The 17,114-nt window shown below is 50.2% G+C and overlaps 3 protein-coding genes across 4 annotated transcripts; 1 reads left to right on the top strand and 2 right to left on the bottom strand.

Annotated features, from left to right (window-relative positions):
- Window positions 1–29: 29 nt before the first annotated feature.
- Window positions 30–12,701, top strand: LOC131260300 (hornerin). 2 transcript variants are annotated; one of them, XM_058261997.1, is made up of 7 exons: window positions 30–498; window positions 1,270–1,833; window positions 1,911–2,281; window positions 2,354–2,440; window positions 2,538–2,638; window positions 2,725–3,079; window positions 3,600–12,701. In XM_058261997.1, the coding sequence occupies exons 2-7, from the start codon at window positions 1,282–1,284 to the stop codon at window positions 11,770–11,772; spliced, it is 9,639 nt and encodes a 3,212-aa protein (XP_058117980.1). In that variant the 5' UTR covers window positions 30–498; window positions 1,270–1,281; the 3' UTR covers window positions 11,773–12,701. The 2 variants fall into 2 exon arrangements, with proteins under 2 accessions (XP_058117980.1, XP_058117979.1); XM_058261996.1 differs by having other exon boundaries at window positions 30–756.
- Window positions 12,686–15,169, bottom strand: LOC131260301 (methyltransferase-like protein 17, mitochondrial). The gene is made up of 3 exons (XM_058261998.1): window positions 14,182–15,169; window positions 13,840–14,120; window positions 12,686–13,759 (listed from the first exon to the last, which is right to left on the bottom strand). The coding sequence occupies exons 1-3, from the start codon at window positions 15,130–15,132 to the stop codon at window positions 13,660–13,662; spliced, it is 1,332 nt and encodes a 443-aa protein (XP_058117981.1). The 5' UTR covers window positions 15,133–15,169; the 3' UTR covers window positions 12,686–13,659.
- Window positions 15,170–15,423: 254 nt separating this feature from the next.
- On the bottom strand, window positions 15,424–17,061 carry LOC131258985 (uncharacterized). The gene is made up of 4 exons (XM_058260390.1): window positions 16,872–17,061; window positions 16,024–16,158; window positions 15,687–15,948; window positions 15,424–15,598 (listed from the first exon to the last, which is right to left on the bottom strand). The coding sequence occupies exons 1-4, from the start codon at window positions 17,059–17,061 to the stop codon at window positions 15,454–15,456; spliced, it is 732 nt and encodes a 243-aa protein (XP_058116373.1). The 3' UTR covers window positions 15,424–15,453.
- Between the last annotated feature and the right edge of the window lie 53 nt (window positions 17,062–17,114).

Here is a 17,114-nt window from a genome sequence, read left to right as displayed (position 1 = left end):
ATTTTACTTTGTGCATACGAGAAGGGAAGAAATTGGCCATTTTATCAAGGACTTGAAAGTTGTCTTGCGGGAAGTAGTATTGCATCGCGCGAGTGAAAAAAACGCTATTCCGGACACCCATGATTCGGATGGCGTTCCCTGTCGGTGACTTGTTCTGTGCCGTTTAGATCGTCCACATCCTAGCGCGTTTTCGCTTCGCGTTACCGTACGCTAAGCTAGCACCGAATGGGCGCGAGAAAGTGATGAACATGTATATAAATATTCAATTGTGCTCCCTGACCGGGTTACCAAGCGTTTGCTGTCACAGGCAAAAGCATTCTTGATGCTTCTGTTTTGAATCGTTTTGTGAAATCCATCTTTTGCGAGCCAGATCTGCACTACGGTTCCCTCCCGGAGGAGGCCTTTGCACGACGTCGTGCAAGCGTACTGTAAATACGCCAGGCCCGCGTTAGTGCGTAGACGCACGAAGCGATAGGCGTAGTGCCAGCGAAAAAGAAGGTTAGTGTTGTTGGTCCTGTTTTGCAATCGAAGCTCGGCTGGCCCATCCGTCTTACGATTCGACCACCCGGGTTCGCCAATAAAGTGTAATTAAAACAATTTGTTATTAAAAAGACAATCAAAATGGCCGCCGCGAAGTGGTACTGCAAATTCGTGGTTCTAGGTGTTCGATCGCAGGATTAGCAGCGCAATAGTACGCTTCCCAAGAAGCGGTACGGGTGCTGTAATACGTGTTTATGCTGCTAATAATCGTGCACGGTAAGAATCTATTTTTGCTTGCGCTCCGCTGCCTGCATCGTGCGGAGCGGTAATTTGCCAGTGTGCTTTTGCGATGGCAAAAATTCGCGTGTGTAGTCCGATCGACGACGGGTTTTTCTGCACAGTGGTGTTGGTGACGGTAGACGTACGGTGCAGTGAGCGAGTGCTAACTCGATGGTAGATTGTTCTTGCCGGCGGGTTGTTCGTTTAGATTTTTCGGCCAACATTAATTCTACGTTTCAATTTTTAATGCGTCCCTGTTCCGTCCTTGAGAGTGTGGAAAAGAAAAAAATGATAATCCGTTCGCTACGTATGAAAGTGTGTATTTACGAAGGAAGCGCGTGTGTATGTGTGCGCTCAATGTTTACTATGATTCATTAATTCTAGATGCACCTGCGTTGCGTTTTTCAGTGAATGTTATTAGAGCATAATTCTCCTTTCTTTCATGTTCCTGCCTGAACCGGCCCTGTTCCATCGTTTGGTTTGCTTCTTGACCGTCACGCACCACGCTAGAAGTCTTAGAAAATGCGTGAAAATCCAGATGACGTGAGTCCGCAGGTTTGGAAAGAATGGATACTGGAGGCGATACGGCGCATCCGGTTCCAGAAGCAGCGACCAAGCATACAGCGTATCTGCCAGGCGATCGGCAGCCATCACAAGTTTCACGAGGATATTGTGGCAGATAAGTTGGAGGAAGCGGTTGAGGCCGGTGCGGTGCTGAAGGTGTACAATAAAGGCCTACACTCGTACAAAGCCCCGACGTCGACGCAACGGCGTGTCACCAACGTGACGAACGAGAGCAACCTTTCGCGGTTGGTGGCCAAAGCCGTGCGGGACCTGGGCGAATTCGATGGATCGTCGCAGAAGTCGATCGAGAACTATGTCCAGCAAACGAACAATCTGCACATATCGGCCGATACCGACTTCAAGAGTGTCATCCGGAACTCGCTACGGATAGCCATCAGTGAAGAGACGGTCCTGCAGGAGGGCAGGTTGTACAAACCGGGGCCCGTCTTCAAACCGCAAACGAAACGCAAATCCTCGTCGCCCAAGAAACGCGGTGGCAAACATTTGGATGTAAGTATTGCACCGGAACACAGCAAACGACATTGTGTTTGAATGGGTCTTCAACTTCCGATACATCACCCTTGCAGCGTTCGGCGGATGGCAGCATTTGCTTGGTATGCCAGGACGGGGACGGTAATGGTTCGGATGATGAGGGCGAAGCGCTAACCTCCTGCAACACCTGTGGTGCTGGCCTACACGACACCTGTGCCTCAGGAGCTGGGCATAGCAGCTCAAGCCGATGTCCACCGACGGTTTCACTATCGCGCCTGCTGGAAAAAGGTAACGTTTGGCACTGCGAGGAATGCAAAACCTGCGACGGTTGCTCGAGCCAGGACGACGATGAGGACGGCGTCAAAGGGATTTGTCTGTTGGACTGCTGGAGTTGCAAAAAGCACTTTCATCTTTCTTGTCTCAATCCACCGCTTTCGGAGTCGAAAAAGTGTAAATTTCCCTGGAGGTAGGTGAAAACATGCTGGTAGGAGTAAAGTGAAACACTGCTAACGCATTTTTTTCTCTTCGATTACTACAGGTGTTCAGATTGCTTGAGCCATTCCAAGGATAGTGATAGAAAATCTAGCGTCATGCGGCCAATCTCTGGTGAAAAGAAACGAAAAAGGTTCGGAACAATGTTCAAAGCTCAATCGATATTGAGGCGTTAAGTGCCGGTGAATGGCGGATTTGTTAATGTTTACTTTTTGTTCCAATCATAACAGATTGCTTACCGGCGATAAAGATCCAAAAGGAAGCACAGATGCTATCAATATACCAGTACCTTACAAAAATCCATACGACTCACCCAGCGAAGATGCGCTAGGTAACGTGTGTGATGATATCAAAAGTAACAGGACCGTTATTTGTTAACGTATTGTCCTTCAATGGCAAATCGTATCTTTCTTGCAGAAAAACAAACCCTCCCTGATGGCGTTACGCCGCAAGACGCAGAGCTGTACAAGTACGTTCGGGAGCAGTCAACAAAGATTGTTGTCGGCGTTTCGAAAGCATCGAACAAACATCAACATAACAACAATAATAGTGATCGCGCGCGCCATTTCTCGCCCGACCGACCAAGTCATCATGGCCACCATCACCAGCAGCAGCAGCAGCAGCAAGCACCTGCAATGTCCTCGAACAGTATTGTACAGCAGTCGCCCTCGAAACTCATGGCAGCGCAGGATCGTTGTCCGGCAGCGATAGAGTTTGGAAAGTATGAAATCGAAACCTGGTATTCGAGTCCATTTCCCCAGGAGTACGCGAGGTAATAACCAGTTTTCTATGATAAAACATAAATGTACGAAATAATGGCATGTTTCATAACACGCCATTTTAAAACACTTCCTATTGAAATTCTTTCTATCCGTGTTACTAAAATTATATTCAATTTTTCAATTGCCAATCAAACCCTCAATGCTAGTTCCATATGAATTTAAATACGACCACACAAAATTGAGCCTAATTTAATCACTTCACAATAGGGATAGCGGTGTGTTGTTGCACTGTTTTGCCCGAGTGTGGCTCGGACAGTTTTTCGAGACTGGAAGGTGTCAAGAATTCAGGAGACGATCGTAAAATCCCTCTAGTAATGTTGAGGCTTGCAAATTGAACAAAACTAGATGACCATAATGCGAGTTTAAGATGAATCTATTTGATGAATGTTTGAGAAGTATTTATCTTGCTAAAAATTGCTTTCCTCCCAAAAATGTTTGTTTGAAGCGTCCCCCAGCGTGTGCGAAAAGTTTGTAACACAATTTTATATTTATTCGTTTTGCTCCTGTTAGGTTACCGAAGCTGTTTCTGTGCGAATTTTGCCTGAAGTACACCAAGAGCAAGGCTGTGTTGCAGCGGCACCAGGACAAGTGCTCGTGGCGCAATCCACCCGGCACCGAGATCTACCGGCACGACGGCGTCTCCGTGTTCGAGGTGGACGGCAACGCGAACAAGATCTACTGTCAAAATCTGTGCCTGCTGGCGAAGCTGTTTCTCGACCACAAGACGCTCTACTACGACGTTGAGCCGTTCCTGTTCTACGTACTGACGCGCTACGACCGCAAGGGCTACCATCTGGTGGGCTACTTCTCGAAGGAAAAGCACTGTCAGCAGAAGTACAACGTATCGTGCATTATGACGATGCCGCAGTACCAGCGGCAGGGCTACGGTCGGTTTTTGATCGACTTCAGCTACCTCCTCAGCCGGGAGGAGGGTCAGCCGGGCACGCCGGAGAAACCGCTGTCCGACCTGGGCCGGGTGTCATACTATGCGTACTGGAAGTCGACCGTACTGAACTACCTCTACGCACACAGGCACCGCGCGGCGGCGTCGGCACCTGGAGCGGGCGGTCGCCTATCATTCTCGGTGCAGCAGGTGTCGCAGGAAACCGGCATGGTCATCCCGGACGTTGTGCTTGCGCTGCAGCTGCTGTCCTTCATCAAGTATCGAAAGATCGATCGGGGCGGTGGCTTCAAGGTGTACCAACCGCTGATCTGCATCGACTGGCGGGTGGTGGAGAAGCAGCACGAGCGGATGGTCCGCTCGAAGGCTCGGCTGTCGATCGAGAAGGAGTGCCTCCGGTGGACGCCTCTGTTTCTCACGACTACTGCATCGTTCTCCGAGCTGGACGCGACAGGACCGATCGATGCTCCCGAGGAAGGAACCGGTGGTGCGACAGTGCAGTCAGAATCGGCCCCCATGGCGAAAGAAGAAGATGAAGAGGAAGAGGAGGAGGCATCCGAGGAGCAGGGAGAGCAGGACAAAGTGGCAGCACGCAGCAGCGTGTCCCAGCGAGGTGTTGCAACCGTTACCCGCAAGGGTAATGCCGGCGACACAGGGCGAAGGAAAAAACGTGGCCGAGAATTGTCACCAGTGCCGGAAGATGTTCATAGATCACGTACACCATCCGAGACTGTGGCGGGTACAAGTGGTCATGGTAATTCTCATGCCACGCGCAGTAAAACTCCCCTCGAGGAACCTTCAGATGACGATGAGCCGATGGAGGCGTCTACTGTAGCAAATTCTATGTCGTCACGAAGCACTACGGCAGGCCCGGGACGCAAACGGGGGCGACCGGTAGAGAAGGATGCAGTGTTGATAAAATCATCAAGTTCGATGGCAACACCGAACTTCGAACGGTTGCGTAAACGTCGTCGATTAGATTCTCAGGAGGAACTGGGTGAAAAATCCGGTAGCAGCAGCTACGCACTGAAAGACTCCTCACCCGTTTCCGTCCGTGGCCTCAGCAACCTGAGAAGAAAGCGTTTGCAGCTGCGGCTGTCAGACTCGGAGCCGGAGGGAGAGCAACTCGAGAAACCGGTGGATCAATCGTCCCACGCAAGTGCGCCGTATCATAATCATAACAGCCACTCTCATCAGACTGTTTCTCCACGTGCGAAGGAAGACACTGGCCGGTTAACACCGGTTGCGCCAGTGTCAGGCAGCAAGCGCCTTGGAATGGGCATGCGAAACTCCAAACGGCTTGCAAACGTTAGTGGCAACAGCCCGGCTACTAACTCCGACCCGAACGCTGACACACCGACATCGGCGACGATGAACACCGATCTGCCACCGTCAGAAAAACTGTCCAAACCATTTCGAGCCTCGGTGGCAGGAACTGCTGCGGTGAGACAAAAGCATCACATCGAGGGTACTTCGTCGTCTCCCGTTGGGGGAACGACTCGAGCGACATCATCGTCACCAGGGAAAAAGGAACCGACGGTGGTACCGACCACCGCAAGTAACAACAGCAGTAGCTCCAAGCTTCGCCATAAGCCTTCTCCACCATCCACAGGCCGCCATAAGAAACGTCAAACGCAGGGAAGCAAGAAGTCGACCGTTCCCGTGGTCGCTGATGCCAGTGAGGATTCATCCGGTGAAGCGGACGACGAGATGGAGGAAGAAACACGCAGCAGCGTTCCAACATCGTCGTCGAGCATTCCCGCAGCGGGTACAAAGAAATCCCCCAACAAATCGAGCTCGCCCGCTAGCAACAGCAAGTACAACACGACGCCGTCGAAGATATCCCCACGGTTACGCGATCAATCGTCCAGTCCAGATATCAAATCATCGAAAACTATTGGTGGCAGTAATAATCGAGCTGCATCTAGTGACCGACGATCAAAGCAACCGTCCGATGCGATCGAAGCACCCACGCGTGTAAAACACTCAGTCAGTCCGCAGCCGGCGACTTCGCAGGAAGAGGCTCCATTGAACGCTACAGTTTCATCCGAGGCCGTCAACAGGCCAAACAATGGTGCTGATACCGTCGAAGAACACAACTCTCGGCTCGTAAAGGAGGTTGAACCCCCCATTTCCAGTACAAACGAACAGAAGCTAACGGAAGGCGACACAACAACATCACCAAATCGTTCCTCGCCATTGGAAGGAGGATCGGTTATTAGCCGGCAGGTAGCGACGGCAAACCAGTCCTCCGACCAGGATGAAACACGACTAAGTGCGAGCGCCATTGGTGGTGCTGCTACTGAGCCAAATGGTGAAGAACATGGACGATCTGCCGTTTCAGAAGTGAAGCGAAACGAAGGAAATGAAGCTGGTGAACAGCAGGCGGTGCAAACAGATAAAATGATGCAATCCTCCGACAAGGATGAGCAGCAACAGGCGCCGAAAGCCTGCAACAGCAGCACTCCTCCGGTAAATGGCGTTGAGCTCAACGAAAAGATTTCGGTGATAACAGAATCAAAAAACTGTTTCATGAACAACAGTAGCGACACGGAGCGGAAGGGAAAAGAAACGTACTCAACTAATAGCAATGGTAAGCTGGTGGCGACGCTGAGCCCAGAAAAGAAGACGGTAACGACACCGACGAAGACGCCACCAACACTCGCGGAAGGTGCTTCGAACGGTGCCACGTATGTGAGCCAGCATCACGACGCAAGACGCCCGTCCGGGGGTGATGATCTTGCAAACATACCAACAGGAAGTGCCGCCAACAATACGGCCAGTGTGTTGAAGATTAACGAAAATTACGAAAAACATCACGGGGAAATACTGTCGCGTAACAATCGACCGAAAGTTATCGTCGACGGTCCCACCAACGTTGGCGATGGAAAGGCAAAGGAGGATCGAAGCAGCAACGCTAAGGATGGAACAACTGAAAGTGGTGCGTCTTCTGTTGCGGGCACTGAAATGGCAGAACAGAAACATGCTTCTGGCACCGAAGCGACGGGAATTATTCAACCACCACTATCGTCATCGTCGACTTCTTCTGGTGACGGTCCGACAAGCGCCCACGAGCTTGCGGCGATGCATAAGAAAAAGTTTATGAAATCGACGCAACCGCAGTGCGACAACACGGCTGATCACGGTTCGCCCACGAAAGCGTCGAACGATCCGATGAATCCGATAGGTGATCAACAGCAACAGAAGCAACAACAGTCTAGTTCCGATCAATCAGTGATCAAGCAAAACGATGAAGCGGCCAGCACGAAGCTGATTGGCAGCAGTTTTGGTGACTTCAATAATACTAGCAGTAATGCTTCGAATATAGCCACGTCACAATCGAGCACGACAAACTGCTCGTCGGTTTCGCAAGGGCCGCAAGTGGATGCTTCGGAAATTAAGAAGGAAAAGTCACCGACAACTTCGACGTCGTCCAGCGCGCCGTCCACGACGGCGACGACGACACTAAAGGTGACAAAAAACGATGCGACGTCTGAAAGGCAAACTACTAAAACATCCAATGGTACGAGCAATGGAAGCAATACAAAGGCCAGCGAAAGTACGGCGACGTCTTGTGCGACGGCGGTAGTAACGAGCTCAAGCACTTCGTCGCTACCTCCCATGCTGCAGACGGCTGGGGATTGTAAGCGAAACAGCTCCGAAATGGGTGGCGTCGGTTATCATCACGCGGAGCCACTTCAACCGATGGTGGCCACTGTTACACCCAAGATTGAACCCCCCACCAAGCGGGGGAAAGATAAATCCAGCTACAGCAACACGGCGACCAGCATTGGTGGTGGCAGTTCGACGGTGACTGCCAGCATCAATAGTGTGGTAAATGCGGCGATGAATGCATCTGACGACCCGACGACATCGACGACGGCTGGAAGTAAAACAGGTCGTGTACCTTCGAGCATAACTGTTGGTAGTGATCAGCAAGCGGCGAAACGTGGTAGTGGTTCTTCTGCCACGTCGTCATCATCATCATCGCTGCCGAATGTTGTGTCGACCAAGAGTGAACATTCTTCTCCGTCCGTCGCTACGATGACGGCTTCAGGTACGGTCGTAGGTTCGACTTCGAGACGAACAGATGGTATGTTGCGGAAAGATTCCACAAAGGCTGCGTCCTATGGGAGCGGAAGTGGCGCTGGTGTCATCGGTGGCGGTGGCAGTTCGGTCCCGGGTTCGCTAAACCATTGTAAAGTGCAACCACAGGATCAGTATCATATGAGTACGAAAACATCGAACATGACACTCATGGATAGTGTTGGTAGTGGTGGTGGTGGTGGTGGTGGAGTTGGAGTGCAAGGTAATGCTGCAATCGTTACTGGTGTGTCGACGCATGGCGCATCCGGATCCGCCATGGGAGGATCTGGCGGTGGTGTAGGAGGTAATAATATTGTCTCCACCATAGCCGGCACCATGCCCGGAGGACCGGTTGGTGGTGGTGGAGTAGTGTCTACACCTCCCGGTGCAGGAGGAAGTATGATGATGTCCGGCACGTCCGGTGGTATGGTCGGTGGAACTGGCAGCAATAAACCACCGCTGTCATCCGAGTACGGTGGCGGCGGAAGCGCACTGATGGGAATGAATAACGCTTCGTGCCGGTCGGATAAAACGACATCGACTGGAAAGCATTCATCCAGCATTCACGACGCGAAGGCAACACTGGACCTGAACAAGGTCTCGTCACAGTTCGCGGGCATTAACCAGTTGCCCAGCTACGCACCCTCGCAGTACTGGCAGTTGGACCCGTACTACCATCAGGGCTACAATTTGTCGCACCTGGACGCGAGCAGCCAGAAGTCACCGAACAAGTTCCACATCGAGCTTACCAGCATGGCGTACAGTAGCTTCCCGTCGAATCTATACTCTCCTTTCCAGCACCAAGAGCAGCAGTATCAACAGGTTCCACCGGCTACTTCGACGACGCCGACACCCTACCAAACGGGCCCACCCGCTAAAGAAACGCGCACCGGAAACGTGAAGGCCGATAGGAAGGGAGCCGCCGGCAGCACTGTCGGGATGGAGCAGAGTTCTACGGGCCACAACAATACGACCACCAAACATGGGAAGTCATCGAAATCGGCCTCAAACTCCGGTGCCGATAAGTTCAAAGGTGCCAACCCGGCTGAGGTGCATCATCTTTCACATTCCTCGCAGCAACAGCAGCAGCAGCAACAGCAGCAACAGCAACAACAACAGCAACAGCAACAGCAACAACAATTGTGTCCCTCGCCGTACGACACTGGGTTGTTGTGTTCCAAGACAGTGACGTCGGCGAATCAGTATCACCATCTGTCGTCGGCGCAGGTAGTGCAACATCAGCACCAGATGGCTCAACATCACCAGCAACAGCAGCAGCAGCAACACCAACACCTTCAGCAGCAACAACACCAGCAGCATCAGCAGCATCAACAGCACCAGCAACATCAGCAACATCAACACCAGCAGCAACAGCAGCAGCAGCAACATCAGCAGCATCAACAACAGCAACAGCATAAATCCATCCAAAAGTCCAAGCACGATACCACCAACAAGTTGTCCGACTCTTCGTGCATGGTCGCCGCGACCAAACAGCAGCAAACATCCGCCGTCACCGATGCGTCCGGTTGCCATGCGACGGTGGTTCAACAGCAGCAAACGATGCACCTGATGGCGAATGCGGCGGCTCAGCAAAAGGTGGCCGGCGGGTTCCAAACCGAATCGGATATGCACGTCGATGGAACGACGGGCGGTGGTGGTAACGCACCGAACGATATGAAGCAAAGTGTCGTCCCAGGAGCTGGTGGAGGCAGTGCAGGAGGAGCTACTGGAGGAGCGCCTACGAACGATGTACATTCCATCGGTGTTTACACACCCGAGTCGACGACGAACTCGGTGCAAAGCTTACACCAGTACGGGCAGTGCGATATTGACGTCAGTCAGCTAGGGTTGGAGTCACCGGCCAGCATTGCGAGTGATGTAACGTCGCAGAACTCGGTCGATGCAATCCGACCGCCGAGCGTTGTGTCGCAGCATGTTGGCCCGTACTCGGACTGTTCCGTGCACCAGCAACAGCAGCAGTTGCAACAGCAGCAACACCAAACGCAGATGCACATGGGCATGCACACGCACGTGCCCGAAACTAGTCCACAACATCCGCAACAGCAGCAGCAGCAGATGACAATAATTGCGAATAGCAGTGGCGGCGGAAATGGTGGTGCAGGAGGTGGCGGTGGTACGAATGGAGGTAACAATCGCGGGAAGCAGCAACAGCAACAGCACCAGCAGCACTTGACGCAACAACAGCAGCAGATTCAACACAACACCGGTGGTCCGGCCAGTGGTGGACGAACGCAGCGATCGTCGACGCCGAAGGTGAGCCGGAACACTCCGACACCGGGCAGCCAGCAGCAGCAGCGGCACCAGAGCCGCACGACGCCACCCGTAGTCAGCAATGTTATCCAGCCGATCATTAGCCCTGGTCATCAGCATCAGCAGCAACAGCATCAGCAACAACAGCAAGCGGCAATGCAAGCGGCGGCGGCAGCGGCTGCTTCGATGAACCAACAACAGCAGCAGCAACAGCAACAGCAGCAGCAGCATCAGCAGCAGCAACATCAGCAACAGTTGACGCTCCAGCAGCAGATGCATCAGTCGTACGGAGCGCTCACCGGACAAACGTTGAACCATCATACTCAAAACATGCACCAAGTGGCGGCCGGTGGTGGCTATTTGGGGGCCCAACTGGGCCTTGCCGGTCAAGCACCTCCCTATCCACAATCCCCAACCTCCTACGGTAGCGTCATACAGCATCGAATGTCGAACAATCACACGCCAGCCAGTCTGCACAGTCCGCACCAACGTCTAGGCGCGTCACCCGTGTCCTCCTGTGCCGTTTCATCCGCCAACAATTTTTACGTCCAGCAGCAACAGCAGCAACAACAACAACAGCAGCAGCAACAGCAGCAGGCGAATAATATACCTCATCCGATCGGGTCACACACGCCGATCCCGCAAGCACCAACCCCAGCACCAACGCCAACGCCCACCCCTACACCCCAGCTGGAACCGCAATCCTGCCAAGGAGGTGGTGCGGGCGGCGCTGGTCCGCAGCTTGGGCAGCAGGGTGGTGGCTCGCTGTCGTGTCTCTCGAAGCTGCAGCAGCTCACGACGAACGTGGACATTTGCAATTCGCCCGTCACTCCGCCTCCATCGGCTCACCACGGTGGTGGCGCGGGAGGAGGCGGCGCTGGTGGTGGTGCGCCGGGAGCTGCCGGAAGCAATGCAAGTATGGTGGCGGCACAGAACGTCCGCAACATCTCAACGCCACCGGTTTCGATACATTCGGCGCAGATGTCCAGCATCAGCAACTACCACAAGTACTACGCGGGCAACATGAACATGCCGCCCGGCATCGGTGGACCAAACTCGGCCACGGCGGCCGCTGCGCGAAGAAATGCCGTGGCGGCCGCCGCAGCCGCAGCCTCGTCCGCCCAAATCCAGCACATGACGAACACGTCGAGCCGCGTCAGCCCGAACGTGGCCATCAGCACGAACCTCATGTCACCGTACGGTACGCTGAATGGCTATCGGATGACGACGGCTCAGTCGGCCAGCGGTGCCGGTGGCTACATCGGCAATCCGGCCGCCGGCTTCATCCAAAATCCGGCCCAGCTCGCCCCGGTGCAGATGATGAACATGCAGTCGCAGTACCAGGACCCGAGCGCCATTCAGCGCGCCCAGCAGAACTCGATGTACTCCTCCTACCCGGCCTATCTGCCGGCCATGCGTCGCTAGTAGGAGCGTGGCGGAACAGGAGCAGCACCACAGCAACCGCCACCGCCGCCGCCACCGACAACTGTAAATCTCTGACCCATTTGCAAATAGTAGTTAGTCAAAGCTCGCGTTTTCTCGATTTCTCGAACACAAGGGCAGCCAGTAGCCTGTGGCTGTGCTTCAACGAAACGACGACGAAATTAGTCATCATCACAGGGTTAATCGCGACGAAGGAGGAGGGGGGAGGGCACCTTAGGGAACTGGACAGCCATAAACGAAACGTTCATAAAATCCACAAATGATAAAGGATTGATTGGGATTTCACAAAACTGTCGCTGCAAAGTAGAAGCAGTAGCAAAATCTGCAAGATGCTTATGCAAATGTACAAAGTGTACACGCAACAGGTGGGGTCGATAGTGTTCCGGTTATTGTTGATGCTCTCTTGTTGTCAACGTTTTAAGGGGGAAAGTTATCAACAATCCGGTTGCCGGAATGCTTAAAATTAAAGCGTATCTGTATCTGTACAGTGGCTCGGCTACAGCCGTTATTCATTTTATTTTTATTATATTATTATTGATAATATTACCGGGAGATTGCTTTAGGTTGTTTTAAATATGATGAATGATGCGTCGTCACCCCAGCCACAGCATCGCCCGAATCTGTTTCCGTTATAGCTGCAAACTGTTCCTTGCTACTACGTGAAATTTGTCACTTCCGCGCATCCCAGAGAAGTAAAAGGATGTAGAGTAGAGGTGGAAAAGACTAAGACAACCAGAAGAGTGGTATCGATATAAGATTTTTAGAAGAGACACGCGTGTTTGATGTAACGGTTAATGCAGTATAGAAAGTAAGCAGAACAAACAAACAAACAGAACAAAATAATCAAAACCCGCTTGTGTAATGGTAGGAAAACGAAAACATAAGGCAAATCAAATCTCTTTCAGTTCACCCATCCTCACGTTTTTACTTAGCATTTTTCTCCGGCTGCGTTGAAGCGTGCGCATGATAGCTTGCCGTCTAAGGCGTTGTAATAATTTCCCGTTTTGTTTTTCAACTAGTACGAAAAAGAAAACAATAGCACACAGTTCGGTGCGATGAATCAGGAGGGAACTACGGCAAAGCGACAGGGCAATGGAATCTAACAGACACGATCGAGATCATCAACCTGGCTCTCATGTAACGTACAACGTCTCGCGTCTCCAGTTCCAGTGGTTAAGTTATATTGGTTTCCATTCGTACGCTCCTGATTTGAACTAGCATTTAAGGACAAAAAAAACCTCTTAAAAATGTCACCATCGAGAACAAATCCAACCCGGAAGGTGCGAGCCCGTCGAAGAGCAGCCTTCGGCGCGCGCGATCCTTTTAATTATTATCAATATATCTGACCAGTTAAGTTATCATTTAGTGCAGGTGGTTTTTAGAGCTGGAGGGTTTAAGCAATTAAGTATAAAATTAAACACATGCAGCAAACAGAAAAAATATGCAGCGCGTTAATGGAATACTAGAAATCGATCATTCAAGTGTACACAAGTTGTTTGACAAGTAATAAACAAAAAAAAAAATCCTACAAATATTTAAACATGCTACTTGTTCTTTTTTGCGTAGAAAGAGAGTTTGTACTAACGATTAAAATTAACACGTAAATTGAAATGTTCGAATGTGACAAAACCAATCCAATCTTTAAAAGCTGCAATTCGTAGCCGTAAACTTTATATTAGTTAATCCTGATGATTTTGAATGAAACTTAAGTGCATCTTAAAATGGTTGAAGGTTTCATTAATGTTGCAATGTCAAACATTTTCATTCGATATTCTCTTTATGCTCCTTCAAATTATTCTTGGACAGAGTGGACCTTATGCTCCTGTAACTCATTTCCTACTTTATATATTTTAAGGTGATTCCTTTCAGCTAAGTATTCTCGTCTTCTCTCTCGGTTGTATCCTCCCATTCAACGTGCATTGGGAGCAGGTCGGCCCATCGACTTGCCTTCGCACACCGATGAATAACTCTGTAAATTAAACATGAAATGTGTTTTTGTTTTTAGCTTCACGTATAATATCTCTTCCCTAGACGCTTCGATGCACTTACTGTCCATGCTTCGCGGTGGTAAAGGTAACGTCACGGAGCTTCCCATCCGCTGCGCAAACATGACAAACGCAATGCTTCGAACGGACGGCGGTTGGCCGTACGAGCCTCGGAAACCTTTGGGCACTATCTGGAGGGTTTTTCTTGTACACCAGGTATGAGTAGAGGATACTGCCATACTGATGTCCGTCGCCGGACGGGAAGTTGCGGGTATATGTGGCCTCAAAATTGCACGGTGTTCCATCATCTGCCGCTATCCGAGGGCACGGTAAGCTATGGGGGCACTGTTGAGGATGGAAAACGGAATTTAAAGCTGGCTCCAGCGAGAGAGCAACGAGGTCTTACCGGAGCGAACAGATGAGAATCATCCGCGTTGTAATTTTTCCGGATGTGATTGCGAATACCATCCAACAGCTGGAATCCCGCATTCGAGCCCTGCTCGACAAAGATCAGATACTTGTCGAACGTGGCGTAAAGTTGATCGACCAGCTCCAAAAGACCTCGACGGGTGGATTGATCGAAAAGCGAAAACGAGCTCAGCACTATGTCGTACTTTCGGTTCGGATTGGCCGGCAGAAACTGTCGATAGAAAACGTTGCGTACCATCGTCGCCTTGTTCGAATCACCCTGCCGAAGGACTAGCTCGGCCAGGTCGTTCATGTGACGCGATTTATCGACCGATAGAATTTCAAACAGATGATCCCGCCAGAACTGGGTGACTGCCCACGTGCCGGTACCGACACCCGAGCCAAAGTCCAGGAAACTGCGCGGCCGGAGCTCCGGATCACGCTGGCTTATTTCGGTGAAGATTCGTTTTAGCACCGCGTACTCAGCATCGGATCGTCCGATCAGTTGCGTGAGACAGCTATAGGTGTCATGCATATCGAAAACGGACGCTTTCTGGCGTTGGGCACTGCTGGGCACTTCGCGTTCACTCGGTGCATCCTTTCGGCGGCCAGCGACCGTGTCGTCGAGTGGGAACCATTTACGAGATCGAATGCAATTGTTCAACCGCTGGCCATCATTAATCAGACTTTTAATCGGATAATCCTTGGCACTCTTGACGATGGCATCGTGTATTTCTGCCGGTAATGCGATGTTGTTGCACTTGATACGACCACGATGTTTGCGCGGTTTCAACCCATTCTCGGTGATTTCTTTTTCGGTGATTGTGTCGAGCTCACATTTTACCCTGGTAGTAAATTGAAAACTGCTCAGGGCTGACGGAAGCGGGGTGGATCTTTTACTGAATATTCTATCACAGTGCGTTCTCAGTGTTTTGAGGAAAACAGCCATCGTTGTGGAGGTTTGAAAAACCCGGTGTTTTGTAATCCCGTCGTGTTCGGGTTTGTTTACCTCTGCGTACCAACTGTCATTTGGTTACGAATCTACAGCCGCCAAAGACGACATAGCCGCCAGCACTTTGGTTCAATTTGGCGGCTAATTAACCTCTTCGATGTGCTTTGTTAGCACCGGCTGTTGGTATCCAATCAGAGTGTGCTAAACTAAGTGAATCAAAACATTTTGCTACCGAAATGCGTTGCAGTGTGAAATAATTTATTAAACAGTTTTAATTTTACACATGTGAAACAGCGAGTGAACGCCTTTCGAACAAGCTTAAACAACTGCTTCATCGTAATCCTCAATATCGTCCCCGGAGTCGATCTCCGCCTCCAATGACGGATTGACGGAACCGCCGATCTGCTCACCAGGCTTCAAAATCTTCACACCCTTGTCGCCTATTCGCAAGCAGTTGAACGATCTGAATCAAAGGCAAGCACGAAATATGATTATCACAATATCCAAGGTTTCTCTCGAGACAGTGAAACAATCAAGCTCCAACAACGCACCTGTTGAACAGCTCGAATCCCTCAAAGTTTCCGTTCATTTCCAAGCAAACGTGCATGTTCCGCCCGACAAAGTACACATCGTAGAAGTTGGCGCAAACTTCGATGAAATCAAAGCGCGGCGGATGGACACAAATCGGCTTCGGGTTCTTGCCGCTGATGCGGTTCTTCGTCAGCACACGGTTGTTGAAAATCATGCGAAACTCGAACGCAAAGTCTTCCGGGATGTAGGTCAAGTTTGCACACCCGTTCATACTGAATACTCCTGTGGAAGGTAAGCCGACAAAGGCAGGTAAGTGATAGGTTAGTTCTATGATCCAGTAGCGGAAAGCTATCTTACCAAGGCAGCAGCTACAAATCCCACTCCGACACTTGCAGGGATTGGCCGAACCGAAAGGAGCGGCGGAAAATGTGGGCAGCTGTTTCCCTTCCAGTTGATTTCCGTTACTTTTCGGTGCGGCATTTCTGCTAAATGCTGTTTGAACAATTTGGGGAAATAAATGGGAAAAATGAGAAGGGTATTTAATGAAGCACCCTTAACTTCTTTTTTTAGTATTCTGCAATTCAGAATGGAAAAATCTGAACATTGTAGAATTGCAACACCAGGGAATAGCGAAACTAGTTTGTAAACATTGTTGAACAATGCAATATTTAAGAATGCGGATCCTTTTTATCATATCATCATCATTTTAAAATCCGTTGATCTTTATTTTTTAAGTTGACTAAAAGGAATATGTAGGAGGAACATGTTGGAGTGCGAAGATAATGAAAATCACTACATTGAATCATTTGAAAGCGGTTCTAAAAACATCTGGTTTAATTTTAAAGCAAAAGATTATTGGATCATAGTACAACATTTAAATAGTTTATAAATCTACCAAATACGCTTCATTTCGCCGATTTTATATAAAAACGTACGTGTACGAGTACGAGTGAAAATTAAAAAAGGTAATCGATAAATATTCAACAATATATTCAATAACGAAATAAACCTGCAAGGTTTTTTATGATTTCGGAAAGACCCATAATTATGCAAATTTGCTGGGCAAAACTATGAATCATGCTCACGTCACATAAGCACACACACTCACATTATTCATCGATTACTAAAAACCAGTATTATCAACACAGCGTAATTTCGTTCCAGCTTCGTTTTCATATTTCCCTAGTGCACTTATTTATACTTACATCTTAGTACAGAACGTAACTCGGCAGCCGATGAAGGTTCCCAATGCTGTGGGAATTCAGTTGACTCTATTGTTTCAACTACAGTGAGTCCTTCTGCCACATTCAGTACGGTAAGGAGTAGACCCACCACAAACAGGGAGTCAGCGATCGTTGGTACACGGCACCGTAAAGACACTGTTGACTGACCCATTTTCACAAAAGAACTTAAAGATTCGAATCCTTTTCGCTACAGCAACTTCTGGC

This window comes from Anopheles coustani, chromosome 3, assembly GCF_943734705.1.
Source record: "Anopheles coustani chromosome 3, idAnoCousDA_361_x.2, whole genome shotgun sequence".
In the NCBI taxonomy this organism is placed as follows: domain Eukaryota; kingdom Metazoa; phylum Arthropoda; class Insecta; order Diptera; family Culicidae; genus Anopheles; species Anopheles coustani.
Note: the sequence above shows the minus strand (reverse complement) of the source record. Positions and strands in the feature narration are given on the sequence as shown.

What these genes read in the sequence shown, in the direction of transcription:
- LOC131260300 (XM_058261997.1), top strand. Translation starts at nt 1,282, where the DNA reads ATGCGTGAAAATCCAGATGACGTGAGTCCGCAGGTTTGGAAAGAATGG. An exon ending in GCGGTGGCAAACATTTGGAT is followed by an intron (nt 1,834 to 1,910) that starts GTAAGTATTGCA and finishes TCACCCTTGCAG; the next exon opens with CGTTCGGCGGATGGCAGCAT. An exon ending in TTTCCCCAGGAGTACGCGAG is followed by an intron (nt 3,080 to 3,599) that starts GTAATAACCAGT and finishes TGCTCCTGTTAG; the next exon opens with GTTACCGAAGCTGTTTCTGT.
- LOC131260301 (XM_058261998.1), bottom strand. Translation starts at nt 15,132, where the DNA reads ATGGCTGTTTTCCTCAAAACACTGAGAACGCACTGTGATAGAATATTC. An exon ending in ATTCTCATCTGTTCGCTCCG is followed by an intron (nt 14,121 to 14,181) that starts GTAAGACCTCGT and finishes CATCCTCAACAG; the next exon opens with TGCCCCCATAGCTTACCGTG. An exon ending in ACCACCGCGAAGCATGGACA is followed by an intron (nt 13,760 to 13,839) that starts GTAAGTGCATCG and finishes TTTAATTTACAG; the next exon opens with AGTTATTCATCGGTGTGCGA.
- LOC131258985 (XM_058260390.1), bottom strand. Translation starts at nt 17,061, where the DNA reads ATGGGTCAGTCAACAGTGTCTTTACGGTGCCGTGTACCAACGATCGCT. An exon ending in GTTACGTTCTGTACTAAGAT is followed by an intron (nt 16,159 to 16,871) that starts GTAAGTATAAAT and finishes TTGTTCAAACAG; the next exon opens with CATTTAGCAGAAATGCCGCA. An exon ending in GATTTGTAGCTGCTGCCTTG is followed by an intron (nt 15,949 to 16,023) that starts GTAAGATAGCTT and finishes TACCTTCCACAG; the next exon opens with GAGTATTCAGTATGAACGGG.